General features: G+C 49.8%; 1 protein-coding gene across 3 annotated transcripts; it reads left to right on the top strand.

The window, feature by feature from the left end:
* The first annotated feature begins 14,451 nt into the window (after positions 1-14,451).
* On the top strand, positions 14,452-20,605 carry LOC125543060. Of its 3 annotated transcripts, none has more exons than XM_048706319.1 (6): positions 14,452-14,743; positions 17,227-17,313; positions 17,529-17,799; positions 17,921-18,118; positions 18,203-18,432; positions 19,833-20,605. In XM_048706319.1, the coding sequence occupies exons 1-6, from the start codon at positions 14,732-14,734 to the stop codon at positions 20,388-20,390; spliced, it is 1,356 nt and encodes a 451-aa protein (XP_048562276.1). In that variant the 5' UTR covers positions 14,452-14,731; the 3' UTR covers positions 20,391-20,605. The 3 variants fall into 3 exon arrangements, with proteins under 3 accessions (XP_048562276.1, XP_048562272.1, XP_048562267.1); XM_048706315.1 differs by having other exon boundaries at positions 17,209-17,313; XM_048706310.1 differs by having other exon boundaries at positions 17,176-17,313.

Here is a 20,605-nt window from a genome sequence, read left to right as displayed (position 1 = left end):
TTTTTTTTCAACAGGTGGTCTAACAAGCTCAGTCGGGCCGTGTGTTCTATACGTACATATAGTCGAATTGTAGGAGATGCACATTAGTGTTGCTCCTTGCGCTGCCTGCCTCTCGGCTGTCAGACCATTGCCTACCCCTCCTAACTAGATTGTTAGCCCTTGATGCTTACAGTTTTTTTGGGGGGGTGCATGGCTTTGTAGAATTTGGCGTGATTTTGCCATGTGGCAGGCGCCTCGGTGGGCCCAAGCTTGTTATTTCGCATTCCGTCTCTTTGAGGTTCATCGGGTGATCTGTTGTCATCGATGTAATTTGTGCTAGTGATGGATACCTGGACAAACGACACGATTAAAATAAAATGAAGCTACGGTACAAAATTGGAGAGATTGGTACGGAGACTATAACCAATGGAAAACCGATCTAATAAAAACCTAGGGTTTACTAGGAGGTTTAACTGCATTGATTGGTGTATGAGGTTTACGTGCATTTGATGTATTAAGGGCATTTCTAACCTGATCCCCTAAAAGGCTATAAGGGAGTAAAATTTTCGGTTTACTCCCTTACGGCGGACCTAGCCGATCCCATAAAACCAGTAAGGGAGTAATTTTTTTTACTCTTCCTATTCCCTCCAAAATTTCCCTAAATATACTCCAACTTTGGGTGGCCAAGTAAAGCTCACTCTCCTCCCGCACCGCGCTGCCTCCTGCCCCCGCCGCCATCGGTGACCTCCGAGCCTGTCGGAATTGATAGCCAACACTCCCCGCGTCGGAATCCACCCAAGCGTCGGAATCCACCCAAGCGTCGCTGGCGGTGACAAAAAAGCTTGGGGATGAAAAAGAACCACCGGGTCCAAGCGACGCCTCCAACCGCGCCAATGGTATCCGGCGTGGCCACCGCGTCTCCGGCAACGGCACGCCGCCTTCCTGCCGCATCTACTAGAGGCAAACGGGCTCGAAAGCTCGCCGAGGCGGCCACCAAGAAGAAGGCGAAGAAGACCGCGACGCAGCCTTGTCCAAGGCCTACGCCTCGTACGGCAACTCCGGCTCCCCCTACAGAGACTGCTCCGGCGCGAGTGGCGGCCGCAGTCGGCAACAAAAATCACGGCCGCCAAGTGCTCAATGAAATGCCAACAAGGTAAAAGCCTCATGTCCCCTTGGAATTTGATAGTGAATGTTAGTGCTTGATAGTGATGGTTTATAGTGCTTGCTTTGACATTGTAGAACCGAGATGGACACGGCCGAATTCCTCGCATCATTGGAGTCCTCGGCCACCGTTGGCCTTGATGATCTCAACTATGATGACTCGTTTTGGGATCATTCGGCCACCCAAGACATGAAGGAGGCCGAGGAGGAGGTGGTGGAGGTGGTGGCCGAGGAGGAGGTGGTGAAGGTGACCGAAGCAAGCATCAAGGGCGCAAGGACATGCACCCAAAACTACGACCAAAAGGAAGACATTGCGATTTGCGATGCTTGGTGTGCCATCTCTATGGATGCAACGATCGAACAAATCAAACCAAGACCGTGAAACCGCAAGAAAGTATTGGGAGCTCACTCGTGGAGAAATCTTGGCCTCTCTTCGGAATGTTGGTGGTGGGCGATGGGGTGGTGGGGATGGTCATGATGATGGTGGTCATGGTGATGGTGGTGGTGGTGAGGGTGATGGTGGCCGAGAGGATGGTGATGGTGGCCGAGAGCATGTCGACGTAGAGCATGGTGATGGTGGCTTCCATTTTCAGAGCTTCCAGGTAAAATGGGATGGCTTCCAGGAAGTTGTCTCGGAGGCTTGGAACAGCACGACTCCGGACCCAGACCCCTTCCGTCGTATCTTCATCAGGCTCAAAGCTACCGCCCGGAGCTTGCAAAGCTGGGGCGCGAAGAGAATTGGCGACGTCTCTCTTCAATTGCTCCTCCCAAGAGAAATCATTGCACGCCTCGACGCCGCCCAGGATATGCGCCCCTCTCCGATGCCGAGGCCTGGCTATGTCGTAAATTCAAGTGTGCTTACCTTGGACTAGCCTCCCTCGAGATTCAGATGGCTCCGAGAAGGCGACACGAGCACCACCTTCGTCAAAATCCACGCGGCTCACCGGCGGCATAAAAACCACATCTTCCAATTGCAAAGCGATGGCAACCTGGTCTCTGACCATGCTGACATGGCCCGTATGGCCTTTGAGCACTTCTCTTCAATCTTCGGCTCTCATGAGCAGCGCAGCCTATCTATTGATCTCCAGGCCATCGACCACCAAACCTTCAACATGTCCGGCCTTGATGCGCCTTTCTCTGAATCTGAGATCTGGGAGGCCGTTAAGCGATTACCGGCTGGCAAGGCTCCGGGGCCCGATTGTTTCACCGCGGAATTTCTTCACGCCTGTTGGGACGTTGTCAAGCATGACATCTGCGATGTCTTTCACAAACTCTACCTGATGAACAGTCGTGGTTCATAAGCTTAATGAAGTACATCTTACGCTTCTACCTAAGAAGGCCGATGCGTCCTCGCTCTATGACTACCGCCCCGCCAGCCTGATCCACCTGCTGGCAAAGCTGTTCGCGAAGGTCTTATCCTTGAGGCTAGCCCCTCGTCTTGGTGACATCGTTTCGACTAATCAAAGTGCCTTCATCGCCGGCTGCGGTGTGCATGATAACTTCATGCTTGTACAGCAAACTGCTCGGCTTTTGCACAACCTCAAGGCCCCCCGGATGCTTCTCAAACTAGATATCGCCCGAGCATTCGACACAGTATCTTGGCCGTTCTTATTCAACGTCCTTTGGCAGCTCGGCTTCGGGCCGAGGTGGTGTTCCTGGGTGGCCATACTCCTCTCGACTTCCTCGACGTGAGTTCTCATCAACGGAACCCCGGGACCGCCTATGGACCATGCTAGCAGGCTGAGGCAGGGTGACCCCATCTCACCCATGCTTTTTGTCCTTGCCATTGATGTGCTCAACACCCTGGTTCAAAAAGCCACTAGTCGCGGCATTCTCCACAAACTCACCAGCAGACGTGCCATCCCCAGCATTTCTCTCTTTGCGGACGACGTCATCCTCTTCTGCCACCCGGACGAGCTTGACCTTCTGGCAATCCAGGGAATCCTCAAAGTGTTTGGCCTCGCTTCCGGCCTCAAGAACAACTTTGTCAAATGCTCGGTGACGCCAATCTGCTGCGCGCCTGAGACCACCGCCATGGCTGCCGAGGCACTCTCCTGCCCTACCATGGCCTTCGCCATCAGCTACCTCGGCCTCCCCCTCTCTACCAGGAATATCCCCTCTTCGGCACTAGCACCCCTCGTTGACAGGATGGCTAAGTGTCACGCCCCGAGACCGATGTGCCAGGTGTCCTCCAGTTATTCGCCGTCGTTGCCATGTCATTCGCTTGCGTGTTGCATCTTGTCATGTCATCATGTGCATTGCATCATCATGTTTTCAAAACTTGCATCCGTCCGGGTCTCCCCATTCTTTCCGTTGTCCGTTCTGAGCCCAGACACACTTGCATGCGCCCGCGGCATGTCCGAAATAGTATTTTATAAGTGGCCGGAAAATATTCTCGGAATGGGATGAAAGTTGGCATGTGGTGTTGTTATGTTGTTAGTAGGTCGCCTGCCAAGTTTCATCGCATTCAGAGCTCGTTTGATAGCCCAACCGTTAAACTATAGCGGCAATATAGCCGGTCTAACGTCGGACGTTTTCGGTCTCCGGAAACAGTCGCCGAGCCTTATTTCTCTTCTCTCCTCTCTGCCCGAGGCCTTCTGCACAACCCACACGCTCCAATCTACCCCTCCTCGTATCCGGAGTCGTCCGATCGAGATCGAACGGCTCCGAAACGACCTCAAACCCCCTAACCCTAGCCCCCTTACCTTATATAGACCCCCCTCCATGCCATTTTGGGCCTTCTCCTTCCTCCTCCTCGAAATCCGCGCCCCCAATCATCAGCCAGCCGCCTCCCACCTCCTCTCCTCTATTTCCACCGCCGGCCACCTCGTCCCTGCCACTTGGCGCGCTACCAGTGGCCAGCCGTCGCTCCAGCAGCGCCCGCGGCCAACCAAAGCCGACCACGTGGCCCCGGGCTCCCCACTCCGCCGTGGCCCGCGGGAGGCCCGCCCAGGCCCGCACGGTCGCGGCCCCGCATCTCCCGTTCCATCGCTCCCGATCTGGACCGAGGGGAGGAGCCCCTCGACCTCGACCTCGCCGTCTGCTCCTTCCCGCCGACTCGCCGGAGTCACTGCCGGCGACCACCTCCGGCCAGGTTGCGCTGCCCCTACCTCTCCTCCTTCCTTCCTTGCCTCTCCTCCATCTCCCTCACGATCTCTCTCTCCCCCACAGGATCCCATCACCAGGGATCGCCGCCGCCCGGAGCTTCCCATCCTCGCCGTCGCCGGAAATGGACCCCCGGAGCCAGATCCGGCCTCCTCCACTCCGGATCCGTCGGTTCTGCGCCCGTTCCCGGCCTCCCCGTTGTTCCTCGCGTCGACGGAGCGTCGCCGCCGGAGCTTCTCTGCTGGACTCGCCGTTCTCGACGTCCTTCCTCGCGCTACTTCGATCCGTTGATCGTGCGTGTGGGCCGCATCCCACGCCAAGGCCCAGCGCGCTAAGCGCCCGACCTGCCAAGCCTCTCCCCCGACCTGGGCCATGGCCTGTGGGTGAGCAGCCCCTCCCTCCAGTCCCCTGTGCATCTGGCCCAACAGTTTTGGCCCATGTCATGTTTTTTTCCTCTGGACGATTTTGTCTATTATTCCAGAGAACGCCTGTTTTACAGAGAAGTCCCTAGAGTCATGCATTTAATAACTCATGAACCGTGCATCGGATTAAAATTATTTATATATGAAACTTGCTTAGAATTGCATCTAGTTTCATAATATGTAATTTTCATCCATGTTTAAAATATTTAAAATGATGTTCGGTTAAATTTACACCTATGCCATGCTAAAATGCTTTAATTCGTAACTAAATAACCGTAGCTCGGATTTTAATAAACTTTATATGTAAATGGGGTAGGAAAATGCCTAGTTTAACATGGTGGCTTCAGTTTGCATGTTTAACAACTATAAAATTATGTTTAGGGCAGAACAGGACCAACCTAATATATGCATATGAGGAGTTTCCGGACTTGTTGTTTTGTTGTTCCGGCCTCATTTAAACTTGCCTAGATAGGCAGTTTTGTTTTGCTTCACCCCTTGCCATGCTAAACAACATTGAATATTGTTGAGTACCTAAACGAGAGAGAACTAAATAAGTCATGTGGTGTTTCGTCAATATGCAACTCGTTGCATATTGAGCTCCACTTAATTTGTAGGATTGCTTGTGCACTTTGCCATGCCATGCCTAATTAAACCGGACATGCATCATACTTGGTTGTGCATCATGTCATGCTTATGTGTTGGTTGTTTACTATGTTGTTTGCTTCTTTCCGGTGTTGCTTCTTCGGGTTGGTTCCGATAACGTCGTGTGTGTGAGGATCCGTTCGTCTACGTTCCGTTTGTATTCTTCATGGACTCGTTCTTCTTCCTTGCGGGATTTCAGGCAAGATGATCATACCCTCGAAATCACTTCTATCTTTGCTTGCTTAGTTGCTCGCTCTTTTGCTATGCCTATGCTGCGATACCTACCACTTGCTTATCATGCCTCCCATATTGTTGAACCAAGCCTCTAACCCACCTTGTCCTAGCAAACCGTTGTTTGGCTATGTTACCGCTTTGCTCAGCCCCTCTTATAGCGTTGTTAGTTGCAGGTGAAGATTGAAGTTTGTTCCTTGTTGGAACTTGGAGATGTTGTTCCTTGTTGGAACATGTTTACTTGTGGGGATATCACAATATATCTTATTTAATTAATGCATCTATATACTTGGTAAAGGGTGGAAGGCTCGGCCTTATGCCTGGTGTTTTGTTCCACTCTTGCCGCCCTAGTTTCCGTCATATCAGTGTTATGTTCCCGGATTTTGCGTTCCTTACGCGGTTGGGCTATTATGGGAACCCCTTGACAGTTCGTCTTAAGTAAAGCTCTTCCAGCAATGCCCAACATTGGTTTTACCATTCGCCACCTAGCCTCTTTTTCCCTTGGGTTTCGTGGACTCAAGGGTCATCATTATTTTACCCCCCCGGGCCAGTGCTCCTCTGAGTGTTGGTCCACCTGTCAGCTGCCGGTGGCCACCAGGGGCAACTCTGGGCTGGCTTACCCGTACCTAAGACAATCTGAGTGTGCCCTGAGAAAGAGATATGTGCAGCTCCTATCGGGATTTGTCGGCACATTCGGGCGGTGTTGTTGGTTTAGTTTTACCCTGTTGAAATGTCTTGTTGTACCGGGATACCGAGTCTGATCGGAATGTCTCGGGAGGAGGTCTATTCCTTCGTTGACCGTGAGAGCTTGTGATGGGCTAAGTTGGGACACCCCTGCAGGGATTTGAACTTTCGAAAGCCGTGCCCGTGGTTATGGGCAGATGGGAATTTGTTAATGTCCGGTTGTAGAAAACCTGAAGTTGACCTTAATTAAAATGAATCAACCGCGTGTGTAACCGTGATGGTCTCTTTCCGGCGGAGTCCGGGAAGTGAACACGGTGTTGGAGTTATGCTTGACGTAGGTTGTTATAGGATCACTTCTTGATCATACTTTTATCGACCGTTCTTTGCCTTCTCTTCTCGCTCTCATTTGCGTATGTTAGCCACCATATATGCTAGTCGCTTGCTGCAGCTCTACCTCATACCTTTTACCTTACCCATAAGCTTAAATAGTCTTGATCGCGAGGGTGCGAGATTGCTGAGTCCCCGTGACTCACAGATACTTCCAAAACCAGTTTGCAAGTGTCGTTTAGTCCGTGCAGATGACGCAACCAAGCTCAGAAGGAGCTCGATGAGGATCTTGTCCTTTATGTTGTTTCGTTCTAGTTGATCAGTAGTGGAGCCCAGTTGGGGTCGACCAGGGACCGTGTCGCATTTGGGGTTCTTCTTTTATTTTGGTTCCGTAGTCGGACCTTGATTGTATCTGGATGATGTAATGCTTTATTCATGTAATTGTGTGAAGTGGCGATTGTAAGCCAACTATGTATCTCTTTCCCTTATGTATTACATGGGTTGTGTGAAGATTACCTCACTTGCGACATTGCTTTCAATGCGGTTATGCCTCTAAGTTGTGCTTCGACACGTGGGAGATATAGCCGCATCGAGGGCGTGACACTAAGCGCCTTGGCACCTGGCAGGCCTGCCTTCTCTCCCGTGAGGAGAGACTTGCTCTCGTCTGTCATGTCCTGAGCGCCATGCCAGGCCACCTGCTGCTGGCCATGGCTTTGGCACTCTCCATCCTCAAGCTAGTCAACCGGTTGATCGAGACTTCCTCTGGCACGGCAGGAAGGAAGCCCGAGCGGGTAACTGCCCGGTCAACTGGTCGAAGGTGTGTCGCCCCCTTGACCTTGGTGGTCTAGGCATACGAGACATACAACGCACGGGTATATCTCTTCGAGTTCGTTGGCTCTGGCTACGCACGACCGACCCTTCCCGGCCCTGGCACCACTTGCACTTGCCGGACGATGCAGCGGTGCACGACATCTTCCGTGCGTCCACCACCTGGCATGTCGGCAATGGTCAAACCTGCCGATTCTGGGCTGACCATTGGCTTGATGGCAAGTCTATTGCTGATCTTGCACCTAACCTGATCAGTCTCGTGCCCAGACGACACCGCAGCACGCGCCTTGTGCATGAGGCGCTCCTAAACCGGGCATGGATCAGAGACATTCGCGGCGCGCCGGGCATGCCCACCACTGTCGAGTACATCCAGCTTTGGAGACGCCTTCTTCATGTGTCCCTCTCTGCCAACCCCTGTCGTATATGCTGGCGCTGGACCGAGCATGGAACGTACTCGGCCTCATCTTGATACAGAGCACTCTTCCATGGCTCCATCGCTGATCTGGACTGGTGGCTGACTTGGAAGGGCTGGGCACCATCCAACGCCAAGCTTTTCATGTGGCTTGCGAAACTTGCCCGCTGCTGGACAACTGAGAGACTTGCAAAGCGAGGCTTGGACCACCCCCTAGGTGCGTTCTCTGCGACCAGGGCACTGAAGACATCCACCATCTACTCGCTGCTTGTGCCTTCTCTCGTGAGGTGTGGCACCGCCCCCTGGCTTGGTGCAAACTCACCGTCCACCCACCGGACGGCAACCTTACCCTCTACGATTGGTGGCGAGGCACAACAACCTCCGCCCCCTTCTCGCTCCGGAAAGCATTGGCGTCGATCGTCTCTCTGGTCGCTTGGGCCATTTGGAAGCACCGCAACGCCTGCATCTTCGACCAAAGGCAACCCTCGATCAGCCGCCTATTCTCCTCCATCCAAGATGACGTGCGCACTTGGGCCAATGCCGGCGCCAAAGGGCTACGAGCTGTAATCGACGCGTTGTAAACCTCTGTAGTGGGGCTGAGTATCCCCTCCCCCCTACTCTTGAGTGCCCCCGGCACGCCTCTCAGTGCACGAACCGGTGGCTCTCTAACTTTGTAACTAACTCCTCCTTTTTTTGAACCTTACTTCAAATATTAATCAAACTTCCCAAACTGGGATTTCGTCCGAGATAACACTCAAAATACAGTCAGGTGGAGATTGTAACCAGACCTTACATAAATTATGTGCGACACCCTCTCTAGCTAACAGATGTGCTGCTTTATTTGCTGATCGACGAGCCCATGTAACCCTCCAGCTTCCGCGCGTTGCCAGCAGCTTCTTAACTTCTTCGATGACAGGTCCCAATGACGACAGGTCCTTTTCCTGACCCTGTAGCTTGCATACGATTTCGCGACAGTCCATCTCTACATGCAGATTATGTACATTAAGCTCAACAGCAAGTTGCACTGCTCTCCTACACGCCCAAAGCTCCGCCATTGCTGGATCCTGGCACCGCGGGAAGATGTGACATGCCCCTCCCAGAAAGGCGCCCTCCTGATTCCGAAATACAATGCCCGCACCACCAACCTCTCCTACTTTGGAAATTGCCGCATCAACATTAGCTTTCACCCACCCCTCGTCAGGCGGTTTCCATCTCTCGCATGGTGCTGGGTTGGATTGTTTGCTCTTGCGGCCATGAATGGATTGCCACTCGCCCATCAGATGGAACACTCTTCTCGCAATATCTTCCGCATCTTCTATTCTCTGTCCATCCCTTGCGTTGTTGCGTGCCAGCCAGAGCGCGTACACCCCCTGAACCATGACCGCCCTCTCATCGTCCGACGCCTCCTCAAACCAAGACAGGAGCCACCTTGATAATGCATTCTGAGGGCTAGCTGACTCCGGTGGGATCGCCACCGGCACCCCCAATTCCGAGTGCATAATCTTCCAGAATTTCAATGAATGAAAACAGCCCCAAAATCTATGATAGATTGTTTCTTCTCTGCCACACGCTACACAAAACACCCCAACCTTGATCCTCCTCCTATGGAGTTCAGCTCCCACTGCCAGACCATTACGTATCAACCGCCACATATGTATTTTCACCTTCCCCGGCGCGACGGTATCCCATAAGCCCATCCACGACTTGTGGTCCTGTACCGTGGATGAGGTTTTCGGCCGGCCTGCTTTGAGTCGTTTCTGTTGCATCCGCAAGTGGTAGGCAGACCTCACTGTAAACACCCCATTTTTGGTGTAGTTGCACGCTAGATAATCCTCCACACTTGGTCCACCGATTGGGATCCTGGTTATCTCACGAGCTTCGTCCGGGGAGAACATTGCATGCACCTTCTCTAGATCCCATGCAGTGCCGTTTTCACAAAACAGATCGCACACCCGATTTATTCCTTGGATATAGGTTTGGCCCAGTGGCCTTAGACTTCCAGTCCTTGGTATCCAATTATCATGGTGCACTTTGATTGTAGTACCATCCCTACTCTCCAGATGAGTCCCTTTAATAGCAGATCCCTCCCGTGGAGTATGCTTCTGAAGGTGAATGATCCACCACTCGAGCAAGTTGCATTGAGAATCGAGCCCTCCACAAAGTATCGTGCTTTCAGAACACGAGCGCACAATGTCTCCGGTTGCTGTAGCATTCTCCAGGCCTTTCGTGCGAGCATAGCTTGATTGAAAGCTTCAGGGTCCCGAAAACCAAGTCCTCCCTCATGCTTCCTCGTACACATTTTATCCCAAGCAATCCAGTGCACTTTCTTCTTTCCATTTGCTTCCCCCCACTAGAAGTTTGATGAGATAGTTGACAAGTTCCCGCACATTTTCTTTGAGAGTTGGAAGCAACTCATGGTAAAAGTTGGTGATGAATGGAGGCCTGACTTCACAAGCACCTCTCTGGCTTTTTTGGACAGCCCCTGTCCCTTCCATCCCGATACTTTTCCTCTTGCACACTCCTTGACATACCTGAACGTTCCATCCTTCGATTTGCCTACAGTGGTTGGGAGTCCCAAATACCTCTGGCTGAGTGCTTCCACCGATATACCACTAACCTGATGCAGCTCACCTTTACTTGCTTCGGAGATGCCCTTTCCAAAAAAGATAGCAGATTTTTGGAGGTTTACTTTCTGACTTGAGGCCGCTTCATAGTCCTGCAAAATAATTCGGAGTGCATCAAAGTTCTCTGCGGATCCCTCAAGGAACACCACACTATCATCTGCAAACAAAAGGTGGGTGACAGTCGGTCCTCCACTTCCAAAGGACACCCCTCTTATATCTTTCTATCTCTGTGCATTCTTTAGCATTGCAGAAAATCCCTCTACATAGAAAAGAAAGAGATATGGGGAGAGTGGATCCCCTTGCCTAAGCCCACGAGACGATAGAAACCCATGGGAGAGGCCGCCATTCAACTTAACCGAAAAAGATGCTGTTCTGACACATCTCATGACCATCTCCGTCCAGTGACTAGAGAAGCCATCTTCATCATCATTTGCTCAAGGAAATCCCACTCGACCCTGTCATAGGCCTTCATCATGTCGAGCTTTACAGCGCACAAGGGGTTCTTCCGTTTTCTCTTTCTAATCGCATGCACACTTTCATATGCCACTAGTACATTGTCTGTAATTAATCTACCAGGTACGAATGTGCTCTGTTCTTCTGAGATCATGAACGGTAACACCACCTTCAGCCGATTAGCCAGTGCTTTCGCGGCGATCTTATATAGAACATTGCATAAACTAATCGGGCGAAACTGCGTAAGTAACTCCGGTGAGTTTACTTTCGGGATCATCACTATGACCGTATCGTTGAACCCCGTCGGGGCTGCCTGGACAGCAAGGAACTCACGGATCGCCTCACACACGTCCTCCTTTAACAATGCCCAATGCTTTTGGTAGAACATGGCCGGGAGCCCGTCCGGCCCCGGGGCCTTAGTGGGTCCCATTTGGAAGAGAGCGGCCTCTATTTCCTCATCAGTGAACTGCGCACAAAGCCTGGCATTCATAGCTTCTGTAACAGCAACGTCAATGTGTTGTAACACTTTCTCCGTGTCCCGCGTGCCATCCGAAGTGAACAGTTGCGCGTAGAACTGAGCCGCCATTGTCCTCATCCCGTCATCATCCGTGCACTTGGACCCATCGTCTCTGATTAGAGCTTTGACCGTATTCTTTCTCTTCCTGTGTGAAGCTCGGTTCTGAAAATACTTCGTGTTTTGATCCCCCTCCGTCAACCAGTCAACCCTCGATCTTTGTTTGTACTAAATCTCCTCTCTCTCATATAGATCGTGGAGCTGGTCCTCGATATCCTTCACCTCCTGTCTGTATCCAGATCGTGCAGCCCGCTCTTTGGCCTCCACTAATTGCACTTTCAGGTTAGAAATCTGTTTCTTTATAGACCCAAAAACATTTCGGCTCCATCGCTGCATGTCCCTGGACGTGGCTTTAATGCGTTTGCATGTCCCAGCAAGGGCACCAGCCCCGTGATTGGTCGCATGGGAATCGGCCCATGCAGACGCCACCATCGCTTCATATCCGTCGTGCTTCGCCCAGGCCGCTTCATAGACAAAAGGGCGCTACCCCCCCGAGTGCTTCGCAGCCAGTGCTGCTTGCACCTTGACAACAATCGCCTGGTGATCCGATTCCTCAGTCATGACATGTAAAACTTCGACCGCCGGGAAAATCTGTGCAAAGTCAGCGTTGCAGGTGGCCCGGTCCAATCTTACTTGAATGTTTTCGTTGCCATCTCTTTTGTTATCCCACGTGAAAGGATAACCCGAATAGCCTAGATCAGCTAGCCCGCAGTCGGACAAGCAATCGGCAAAACTCACCATTTGGTTCAAGCACCTCGGGTTACCTCCCAACTGTTCCTTCTGAAGAAGAGCTTCGTTGTAGTCTCCCACACACAGCCATGGGAGATTATCCTGAGCTCGAAGATACCGAAGCACATCCCATGTTTTCTTTCTCTTCTCCACACATGGCTCCCCATAGATTCCAGTGAATCTAAAGGTGACACCATCCAGCACAACGTGGGCATCGATGTAGTATTGGCACCACGGCCTTACCGTTACGTCCACATGCTCTCTCCACCATAACGCTAATCCTCCACTCTTGCCGTTGCAGTTTACAGCTACCCCGTGCCAAAATCCTAAGCTCCACTTCAATCTCTCCATCGCTCCTGCTGTTTTTTTAGTTTCTGATAAGAACACCACCGCTGGGTTGTATGACCTAACCAGGTCCCGTAATTCGCCCACTGTCGGGTCCAACCCCAACCCCCGACAGTTCCAGGCTAAAATGTTCATTGCTCCCGGCGGCCCTGCGCCCTAGCAGGGTCCGCCGATGTACCTTCACACTTGGTTATGCGTTCAAAAACTGATGCTGTCTTCTGCCTTGCGTCACGGATGAACGTGTCATGCCCTTCCTGACTTTCTCCTCCCTCCTTCGGTTTCCATACCTGCCTCAGTCTCCTCTTTCTAGAATCCGGGGGGGGTGGAAGCTGTCTCCCCTCCCCCTTGCTCCGCACTCATCTGTCTGGGTTTGCGAACATAATACCCCCTTCTTCTTTCACTAGGGTAATGCGGTGTATACCCAAAGTTCCCCTCTCTTTCTCTAGTAGCATAAGCACCCTCCCACCGTCGTCGCTCTTCAAGTTTTTCCTTCTCAAACTCCCGCTGCTTTTGCTGCATTTTCAGTTGTTCCCTCAGGTCTCTTTCTTTCTTGTGTTCCAGATCATGTCTCAGGTCCCTCTCCTCTGTCCATTCCCTCCTAACATGGCCCTTCCTAGGGCTATTTACTTCTCCCTTTTCCTGCCTTCGGTCCACGCTAGTGCGTGAGCACTCCGGCTTGTCAAACTCACTATTAAGGTTGCGTTTTGTCGGGATGTCCCGGACTCGCCCATACACCTTGCTTTCCTGCTCTCTCTTGCTGCCCTCCGACTGTGAACTCATGAAGCTGCTACTATTGTTTGTCTTCCCCTTCGCCTCTACTTTGGAGCCAGTGCTCCTCCCCGGCGAAGCTCTCAACTAGCCGCCCCATTGTGAAGATTTGTCTACTGGAGGGTCGCACCGCCCATCCACATGGACGAGTCTTCCACACTCGAAGCAAAAGTGTGGGATTTTTTCATAATGGAAATCAAACCAAGTGCCCACCTTATCCTCCTGTGAAGTCTTGAGTTGGAAGCACCTAACCAGCGGCTCGTAGATTGAAATCCTTGCCCTCACCCTCAACTGGTTCCCTCTAGCTAATCCTTCCTTGTCCACATCTACCTTGACAACCTCGCCAAGCCAGTTGCCTAGCGCGCGCGCCCAAATGCCTCAGTTCTCTTCCCCAGTGGTAAATCATCTACCCTGACCCAAACATCCACTTTATCAAACACCATCTCAGAGGGCCGAATATTACTCTCATACTCCTTTAGCACGAGCACGTTGAAATCATACTGCCACGGCCCGTTGCTCATCGCATGTCTCCAATCACCTTCACTGCCAAAGTGAACCACAAAAACGTTGTCGCCCATGTCCCTGAACCTCGCCTCGTGATGTAGCCCCCAGGCCCTCTGCATCGCCTTCTCCAACACTGTTTTGTTTAGCGGCCTCGGCGAGAATGCTTTCCCCACCGCTGACCACTTTGCGCCCTTGGGCAAGATCTGATTTGAGTCTTCGAAGACGAAGCCTTCTGCCTCCTTATCTAGAAGTACCATCCCTCCCAGCCTAGCTGAGAGGCTCGACGTGGGATCCGGCGTCTTGCTTGCCATCGGGGACTTGGAGGATCCCCTGCTCACCGATTTGCCCGGCGTCATTGCCGCTGCCGGGGTAGCCTTTGCCCCACCCTGCTTCTCCTTCGCCCTCTCCGCCATAGCTCCGCTCCGCGGTGGAGAACGCTACACCAGTCCGTGCCAAGGGAAGCGCCGTCGCCGCCCCGGATCACGACTGTATCCTCGCCGCCCCCGTCGCAGAAACCCTAACCCTAGCGCTGGCCCTAACTCCTCCTACCTATCAATGCAATGATACGTTCCAGGCATATTGAAGGAAAAAAAACTTTTTCTTAATGAAATCGGAGTCCCAGGGCACGACTTAAACACAACTGAGATACTAGACGGGCCCGAGAGCCGGACGGAGGCGGCCGCTTCCTGCCAAAAAATAGAAATTGGGTGGTCGATCGCCGTCCCCTCCCACCCCACCGCACCTCGGACGCGTCGTCGCCGCCTCCGCCCTCCGCCAAAATCCGTCGCCGCTCCACGCCTCGCACCGCTCCCCGTCGCCTCGCCGGATCCGGCGGAGATCCAGGGCCGCCGCTGCCGGCGCAACGCCGCGTCGACGACACGGTCCCCCGGTTCCTCAATTCGGCCTAGGGTTTCTCTCGGGAGGAGGCGCGCCACCCGCTCACATGGCGAACGAGGTTGTTCTCGAAACTCGAATTGCCCCTCGCGCATTATCGATTTATCTCTGCTTCCTTTCGTTTTTACTGCTCTGTTAGGTGTTCATCACAACTGCATTAGTTCCTAGCGATTATTATACGCTATTAGCTAGAACTTCCCAAGGAAGTTTGTAGATGACATTGGACAGTGAAATGGGTCTCAACTTTGCTAGAATCTGGAGGATAACTGGTATTTGGAGTTAATAAAATTACATAGTACATGTTTACTTTCGCCACTGGTTCGTCAGTGAAAGAGGCACATAACTGCACACTAGCTTATTCATGTGATGATCAATAACAATTGTTGGCACAGACTGGGTAACCAACTCTTGTTCGGTTCTGTCTTGAACTATGAAAGTGTCTAGAATTAGTCCGCAGTATGTGCTGTGCTTGATTTATTTTTGATCAGTTATTATGACATGGCATCAGGTCTACAGATGTTGGAAATTCTGTTTCTTCTTGCTCTGGTTGTCTACAGGGGTTGAAAAAAAATGTTGCCTTCTTGTCACTATCTGACAACCATTGAACTTGGGACCGGGACCTCTGTCGTTCCTTGCCCTTTTCTCTTGCCAACATATCTGTCGGCTTCTGTATGATCCTTCTATCATTCACGGATGCAGTTGACCCGATCGACGGAGCCTGATTTTCACCTAGCTTATGCTGAAGGCACCTTATCTCCTTTTCTGACACCATCAAAGGAGGTGATCCTCCAGGGTTTCACCGAGGGTCATACAGCATCAAGTGTATCTTACGTGTCGGTGTCACACAAATTCTGTACATGACCACCCTTCTGCCAAGCCTCAGCCACCACGTTTCTCGTCGCTCTCATGTCGTTGCAGCATGTTCTTATATACTGGAAATGTTTCTCAGTTTGTTTTTGATCGATTCCTCTGTCCTCACCAGCAGTGCACATTGAGCGGAGCTAGTCGTAGGGATGTGTTCCACTCGAGTACCCGGGAAAAGACGTTGAAATTTCTCGCTTCACTAGGGCTTGGTTGAGGTGCACCTTCACATTACGAGGTTCTTGAATGATAATTCTCGGAAGTATGCTATCTTCCACTCTTCATGTTCATTGCGACCAAATTGCTCATGCTCATGAAGGGTTTCAATAAAGTCACCCACTTAAGAAGGAACCAACTATTCCTGTTAAGCATCCTTTTAGGATTGCCATAAAATCAGGCTCATCTCCTTTGTTTCCTTTAGACAAGATGACGCCAAACTGAGACCATAGAGATTGCAGCCATGCAGTGACATCCGCCTCCAAAAGAGAGACAGGCTTTCAGTACATCTCTTGCATGGAACATTCAGTCTATGTGGGAGCCAATTCTCAGCTGAAAGATCTCCACCTGGGTTTATTCATCTTTGTTCTGCAGAGGAACACCACCATAGGATTATACAATCCACTAAATTGAAGATTTCATGAACTGCCTCGGGCTTCCAAAGCACTGGCAGTTCATACTTAGCAGATACATTGTGGGTCTTTCTTTTACCCTACACTGTAGGGCAAAAGCCCCACAGCCATTGTGGGTCTTTGACCCTGGCTGATGATGCATTCGGGGGCGAGAACTCCATTTTCCGCGTCTTAACTTTCATCTCTGACCCTGCCTCATCAGCCGAATCATCGATGGTCATACACTGTCCATTGGGCACCACTGCAAGAGCTAGTGCAGGACCACCATCCAACCTTCTCACTTCATTAATCTTCTTCCCTTCCTGCCTTTGGTCCTGTATCCATTTCCTTGGTATCTGTGTCAATTGAGTGACCGGAACCAGAATTAAATCCTTTGCCACAGGAACTATAGTGCCTGACGACTAGTTTTAAAAGCGATGTAATACCCTCCTTAGCAACTTGTGTCTCACCTTATTTTTCTCTGTATCCAACTATTTGTTCTTCAGTAGCAAAGATGACAACTAAGGCTGGTTTACACCAAGAGATTGATTCCCCGCTTTTGCTTGCTCAAGAGGTTGACTGATCAAGTCCTTCCTCTTCTCTTCTGGTAGTCTCAGTTTCTTCCCACACGGTAGGATTCCGTGGTCATCCTTGATCTCAGCTGTAATATCAGTTTTCCAATGCTCCAGTGCGTTGAGTACATACGTATTATGGCGGGCAGCCATGGTTTGTAGCTATTTGGTGAAGCTCCCCAGCTCTGTTTATTGACCTGAACAAGGCACATCTTATTTGAATTGACTGAATAAGTCAGAAAAGAAAAAATATTTCTTTTGGGAATACATTACTAGATGGACATGTTCTGTCTAGTTAGTTTAAATGTTTCACTTGCATTAGTTGCCATTCTTGTTTGCTTTTTGTTCATTAGTGGGGTTGCATTCAACCTGTATTTTGTATGTTTCAAAGTCCACATAGTGATCAGTTTTTGCGCTTCTTCATTAGACATTTCCAAGTTCTCATTTTGTAGGTGTGCATGCGTTCACCTTTTGATCTCATCCAGAGTTGTGAGTGGTTTCAGAAACGTGGCCATGGGTTTGCTGAGGAGGGCACAAGCAAGAAAAAGTTAGCTACTTCACCATCTCCATCTTCTATGGCAGGCGGACAGGTTTGTAGCTGCTTACTCGACGTTGAGGGGTGCTTTTCGAATTCAGTTCAATTGTTTCACTTGCGCTTGTTTTCATTTGCTTAGTTCTCAGCCAAAGTATTTTTTTTTGTATGTCGTATTAGTGCATACATTTCTCAGACCTGTGTTTTGAAGCCCTAAAAAAGTGATTATAAGATTTCCATGTGTAACAATATGTTTGATTTATTATTTTGTAGGCTTCATTGTCGAGTTCTGATCTCATGCTGAGTTGCGAAGGATTTCAAAAGCATGGCTATGAGTTCCCAACGACACATGTCAGCCATCGGTTGCTTTACACCACTGGTGCTGAAAGTTGCCTCAGTGATAATGGCAACGCCACTGCTGCTAAGGACAGCCTTAGCAACAATCTCGACCTAAAAAATGATGACAGTCTTGGAAACATCCCTTGTTATGATGATTTTCTCCCTCTTGAGGATGATTCCGGTGATACGCTTACACATGATGATGGTACTTCCTCTCCCTCCCTGCCCCACTCTCATTTACGTGTATGCATGCTAAGGTTTTCTTATTGAAGAATATTATCAGAACTGGCATTCAAGGGAAAATTCTGTTTACTTGTCTGTATCAGGGATAGGAATTATCCAAAGGGTTAGTCCTATGGAATATATCAAAAGGCTACTATTGAAGAGATCTGCGTTGAGTATCTCTTCTGCTGAGTTAGGTGTCAATACGAAGTTAAGTATGATTCCAGAATCTTCAAGAGATTTTAGGCATAGTGGTGATCTTTGTTGGCACGAGTATTATCACATGAGTGAAGTATCTCAGAGTAAACAACTTTTTCCTTACCCTGTGTCTATTCACTTTATTTGCAGACACGTACTTATATACTGAATAAGTATCCTTTTTTTAGCTGTTTTGCCACCAAAGCGATATACTCGGTGCGAACCATTGACTGCCGTGCGGTGCTTTCACGAGCCACAGGCTATGCTCCAGGTTTTTTCTATCAAGCTGAAGGCATATCTCCAAGCTATAGGCAGTTCAGTCGATGTATATGGTTTTGTTGCAGTCCGGGATGGTGAGGATTATCACCGAAATTATCTTTTCAATCAACCCCGAACTGACCCAGTGACCATCAACACGGTAATTACTTTTACACCTTAAATTTGACTTGATATTTTGGTAGCAAATGTGCATATAATTAATGGCCTTCTGTAGTGTCCAGTCAAGCTTTTGCGGCTTTACTTCTATTTTTGTATGGACATGTTTACATTAGAGTAAAATGCACAGTAGGTCCTAAAACTATTTAAGGATTGTCAAGCTAGTCCTAATACTATGAAAATGCACATCTACATCCTAAAAGTTTGCTAAGTGTGTCACCTGCAGTCCTATCTGCACTGCATCAGCTTTGACTTGCACAGGTCGCAGGTCGACAACTGCCATGTGGCAACTTTTTGCAAATCCCCCGGAAAGATCTTCTCTTTGAATTTTATTACCCCTCATCTTTGCACGTATCATCTATTCCTCTCTCTTGCCCTCCTCTCCACCTATGCCGATGTCATCTAGCCATCAACTAACCAAAACACTTGCAATTCTCGTACATAGGCTAATAGCATAGCACAAAGCAAGAAAAAAAAACAAGACAAAGAAACATGGTAGCAAAGGGGATCGATCACGGTGGTGTGCATCGCATGTGGAAGCAGAGCTACAACAGCGGCACCATAAAGTTGACCAATGGGAAATAACAAGGGAGCAGAGACGAAGGCACACACTAGACTAATTGAGCTAGAACTCACCAATGGTGGAGGTGGAGGGCAGCGGCTCGACATCTGATGTCGGGGACAAACATTCCAATTGAAACGTTGTGGTACGTGGGACAACAAGTCTGTGGTGGGATTTGTCCGGCTCGTTGTGGTGCTCCTCTACATGGGTGGAATAGGGTCAGCATGCTCTGGTGATTGCTGGTGGTGGAGGCGACCTGCCACATGACAGTGGTCAACCTGCCACATGTGCAAGTCAAAGCTGATACAACGCGGATAGGACTGCGGGTGACACACTTAGCAAACTTTTATGACCTAGAAGTGCATAGTATTAGGACTAACTTGGCATCCCTCAAATAGTTTTAGGACTTGTTGTGTATTTAACTCTTTACATAATGTAAGTAAATTTGTATGTTTGTCTTGGATATAATGCTTTTACATTCATTGATCATGGTACAAGATTAGCATAACACTTCACAGTAAAGTTGGAACTTGTGAGCATATCTTACATAGAAATGCACACTGTTCACTTCTTTTGGCTCTGAAAGCCCTCAAATGTGAATGCATCACAGCACACTTCCTTGGTAAGCTTAACTTAGATGACATGATAAATAAAATTAAGCGCGTGTGGATTATTTTCAAGACATTCATGCTGATTTGTTCTGAAAAGTTGCATCTCATTTGACGTCTCAACTAACTTGGCTATATAGTTGCAACATCTCTGACATGTTGCCATCAAGAAAAGATTCTGACATGCTAATTCTTTTCCCTGTCGAAATTCAGACCAGCGACTACCTGCCTTTGACGAGTCCGGTAAGAGGCATGTCCATGACATTTGAATGCTTGATCGAAGTTGATATCAGAATAAAGGGAGATATAGAAGATGTCACTCTAGTCGATGGGTGTTCCGATCTTATTGAGAGTCGTTGTCTATATGACACAGAAATTGAGTGCACAATGGATGATACAAATGGTGCGGCCATGTTTGATTTTATCATCTTTCGTAGAGCGCTCGAGGCGACGATAGAGTTGAATTTCACGAAGGTGCCTACAGGAGGCATGGAGGTGAAGATGTGTGGATACACGGCGATTTCGAAGAGCCTTTATGACTTCATGGGCGAGCAGCGTGAGTGTGATCGGTTTGTTACCTCTGCCGGGAAACATCCACAGTACTTCATAGCAGCTGTGCCGTTTGAAGATACACTGTTTGTTGACTTCATGGAGGGAAAGCTGTCGATTCCTTTCAAGGCAGCAGTTCATGGCAGCCAAGAGAGAGAATACCATTTCAGCAACGGTGCCGTGGTGTCGCTGACGGTTTCTTGGTCGTCGACCTATTACTGAACCTAGCAAGATATATAAGTATGCAGAGTGTCAACTAACTGCCACGTGTTAGATCTTTTATGTAACTTGATGGATTGTAAACTATGTTTATGTCGCTTTGTGCGACACACATCGACTTGTATGCAGTATTCTTATTGAGTAAAACTCGGCCTTTGCGCAGTGAGAGTAATGTGACCAAAACCTCAAACACATCTAGCAATAGGTTGCTTGCTAAA

Source organism: Triticum urartu, chromosome 1, assembly GCF_003073215.2.
Source record: "Triticum urartu cultivar G1812 chromosome 1, Tu2.1, whole genome shotgun sequence".
In the NCBI taxonomy this organism is placed as follows: domain Eukaryota; kingdom Viridiplantae; phylum Streptophyta; class Magnoliopsida; order Poales; family Poaceae; genus Triticum; species Triticum urartu.
Note: the sequence above shows the minus strand (reverse complement) of the source record. Positions and strands in the feature narration are given on the sequence as shown.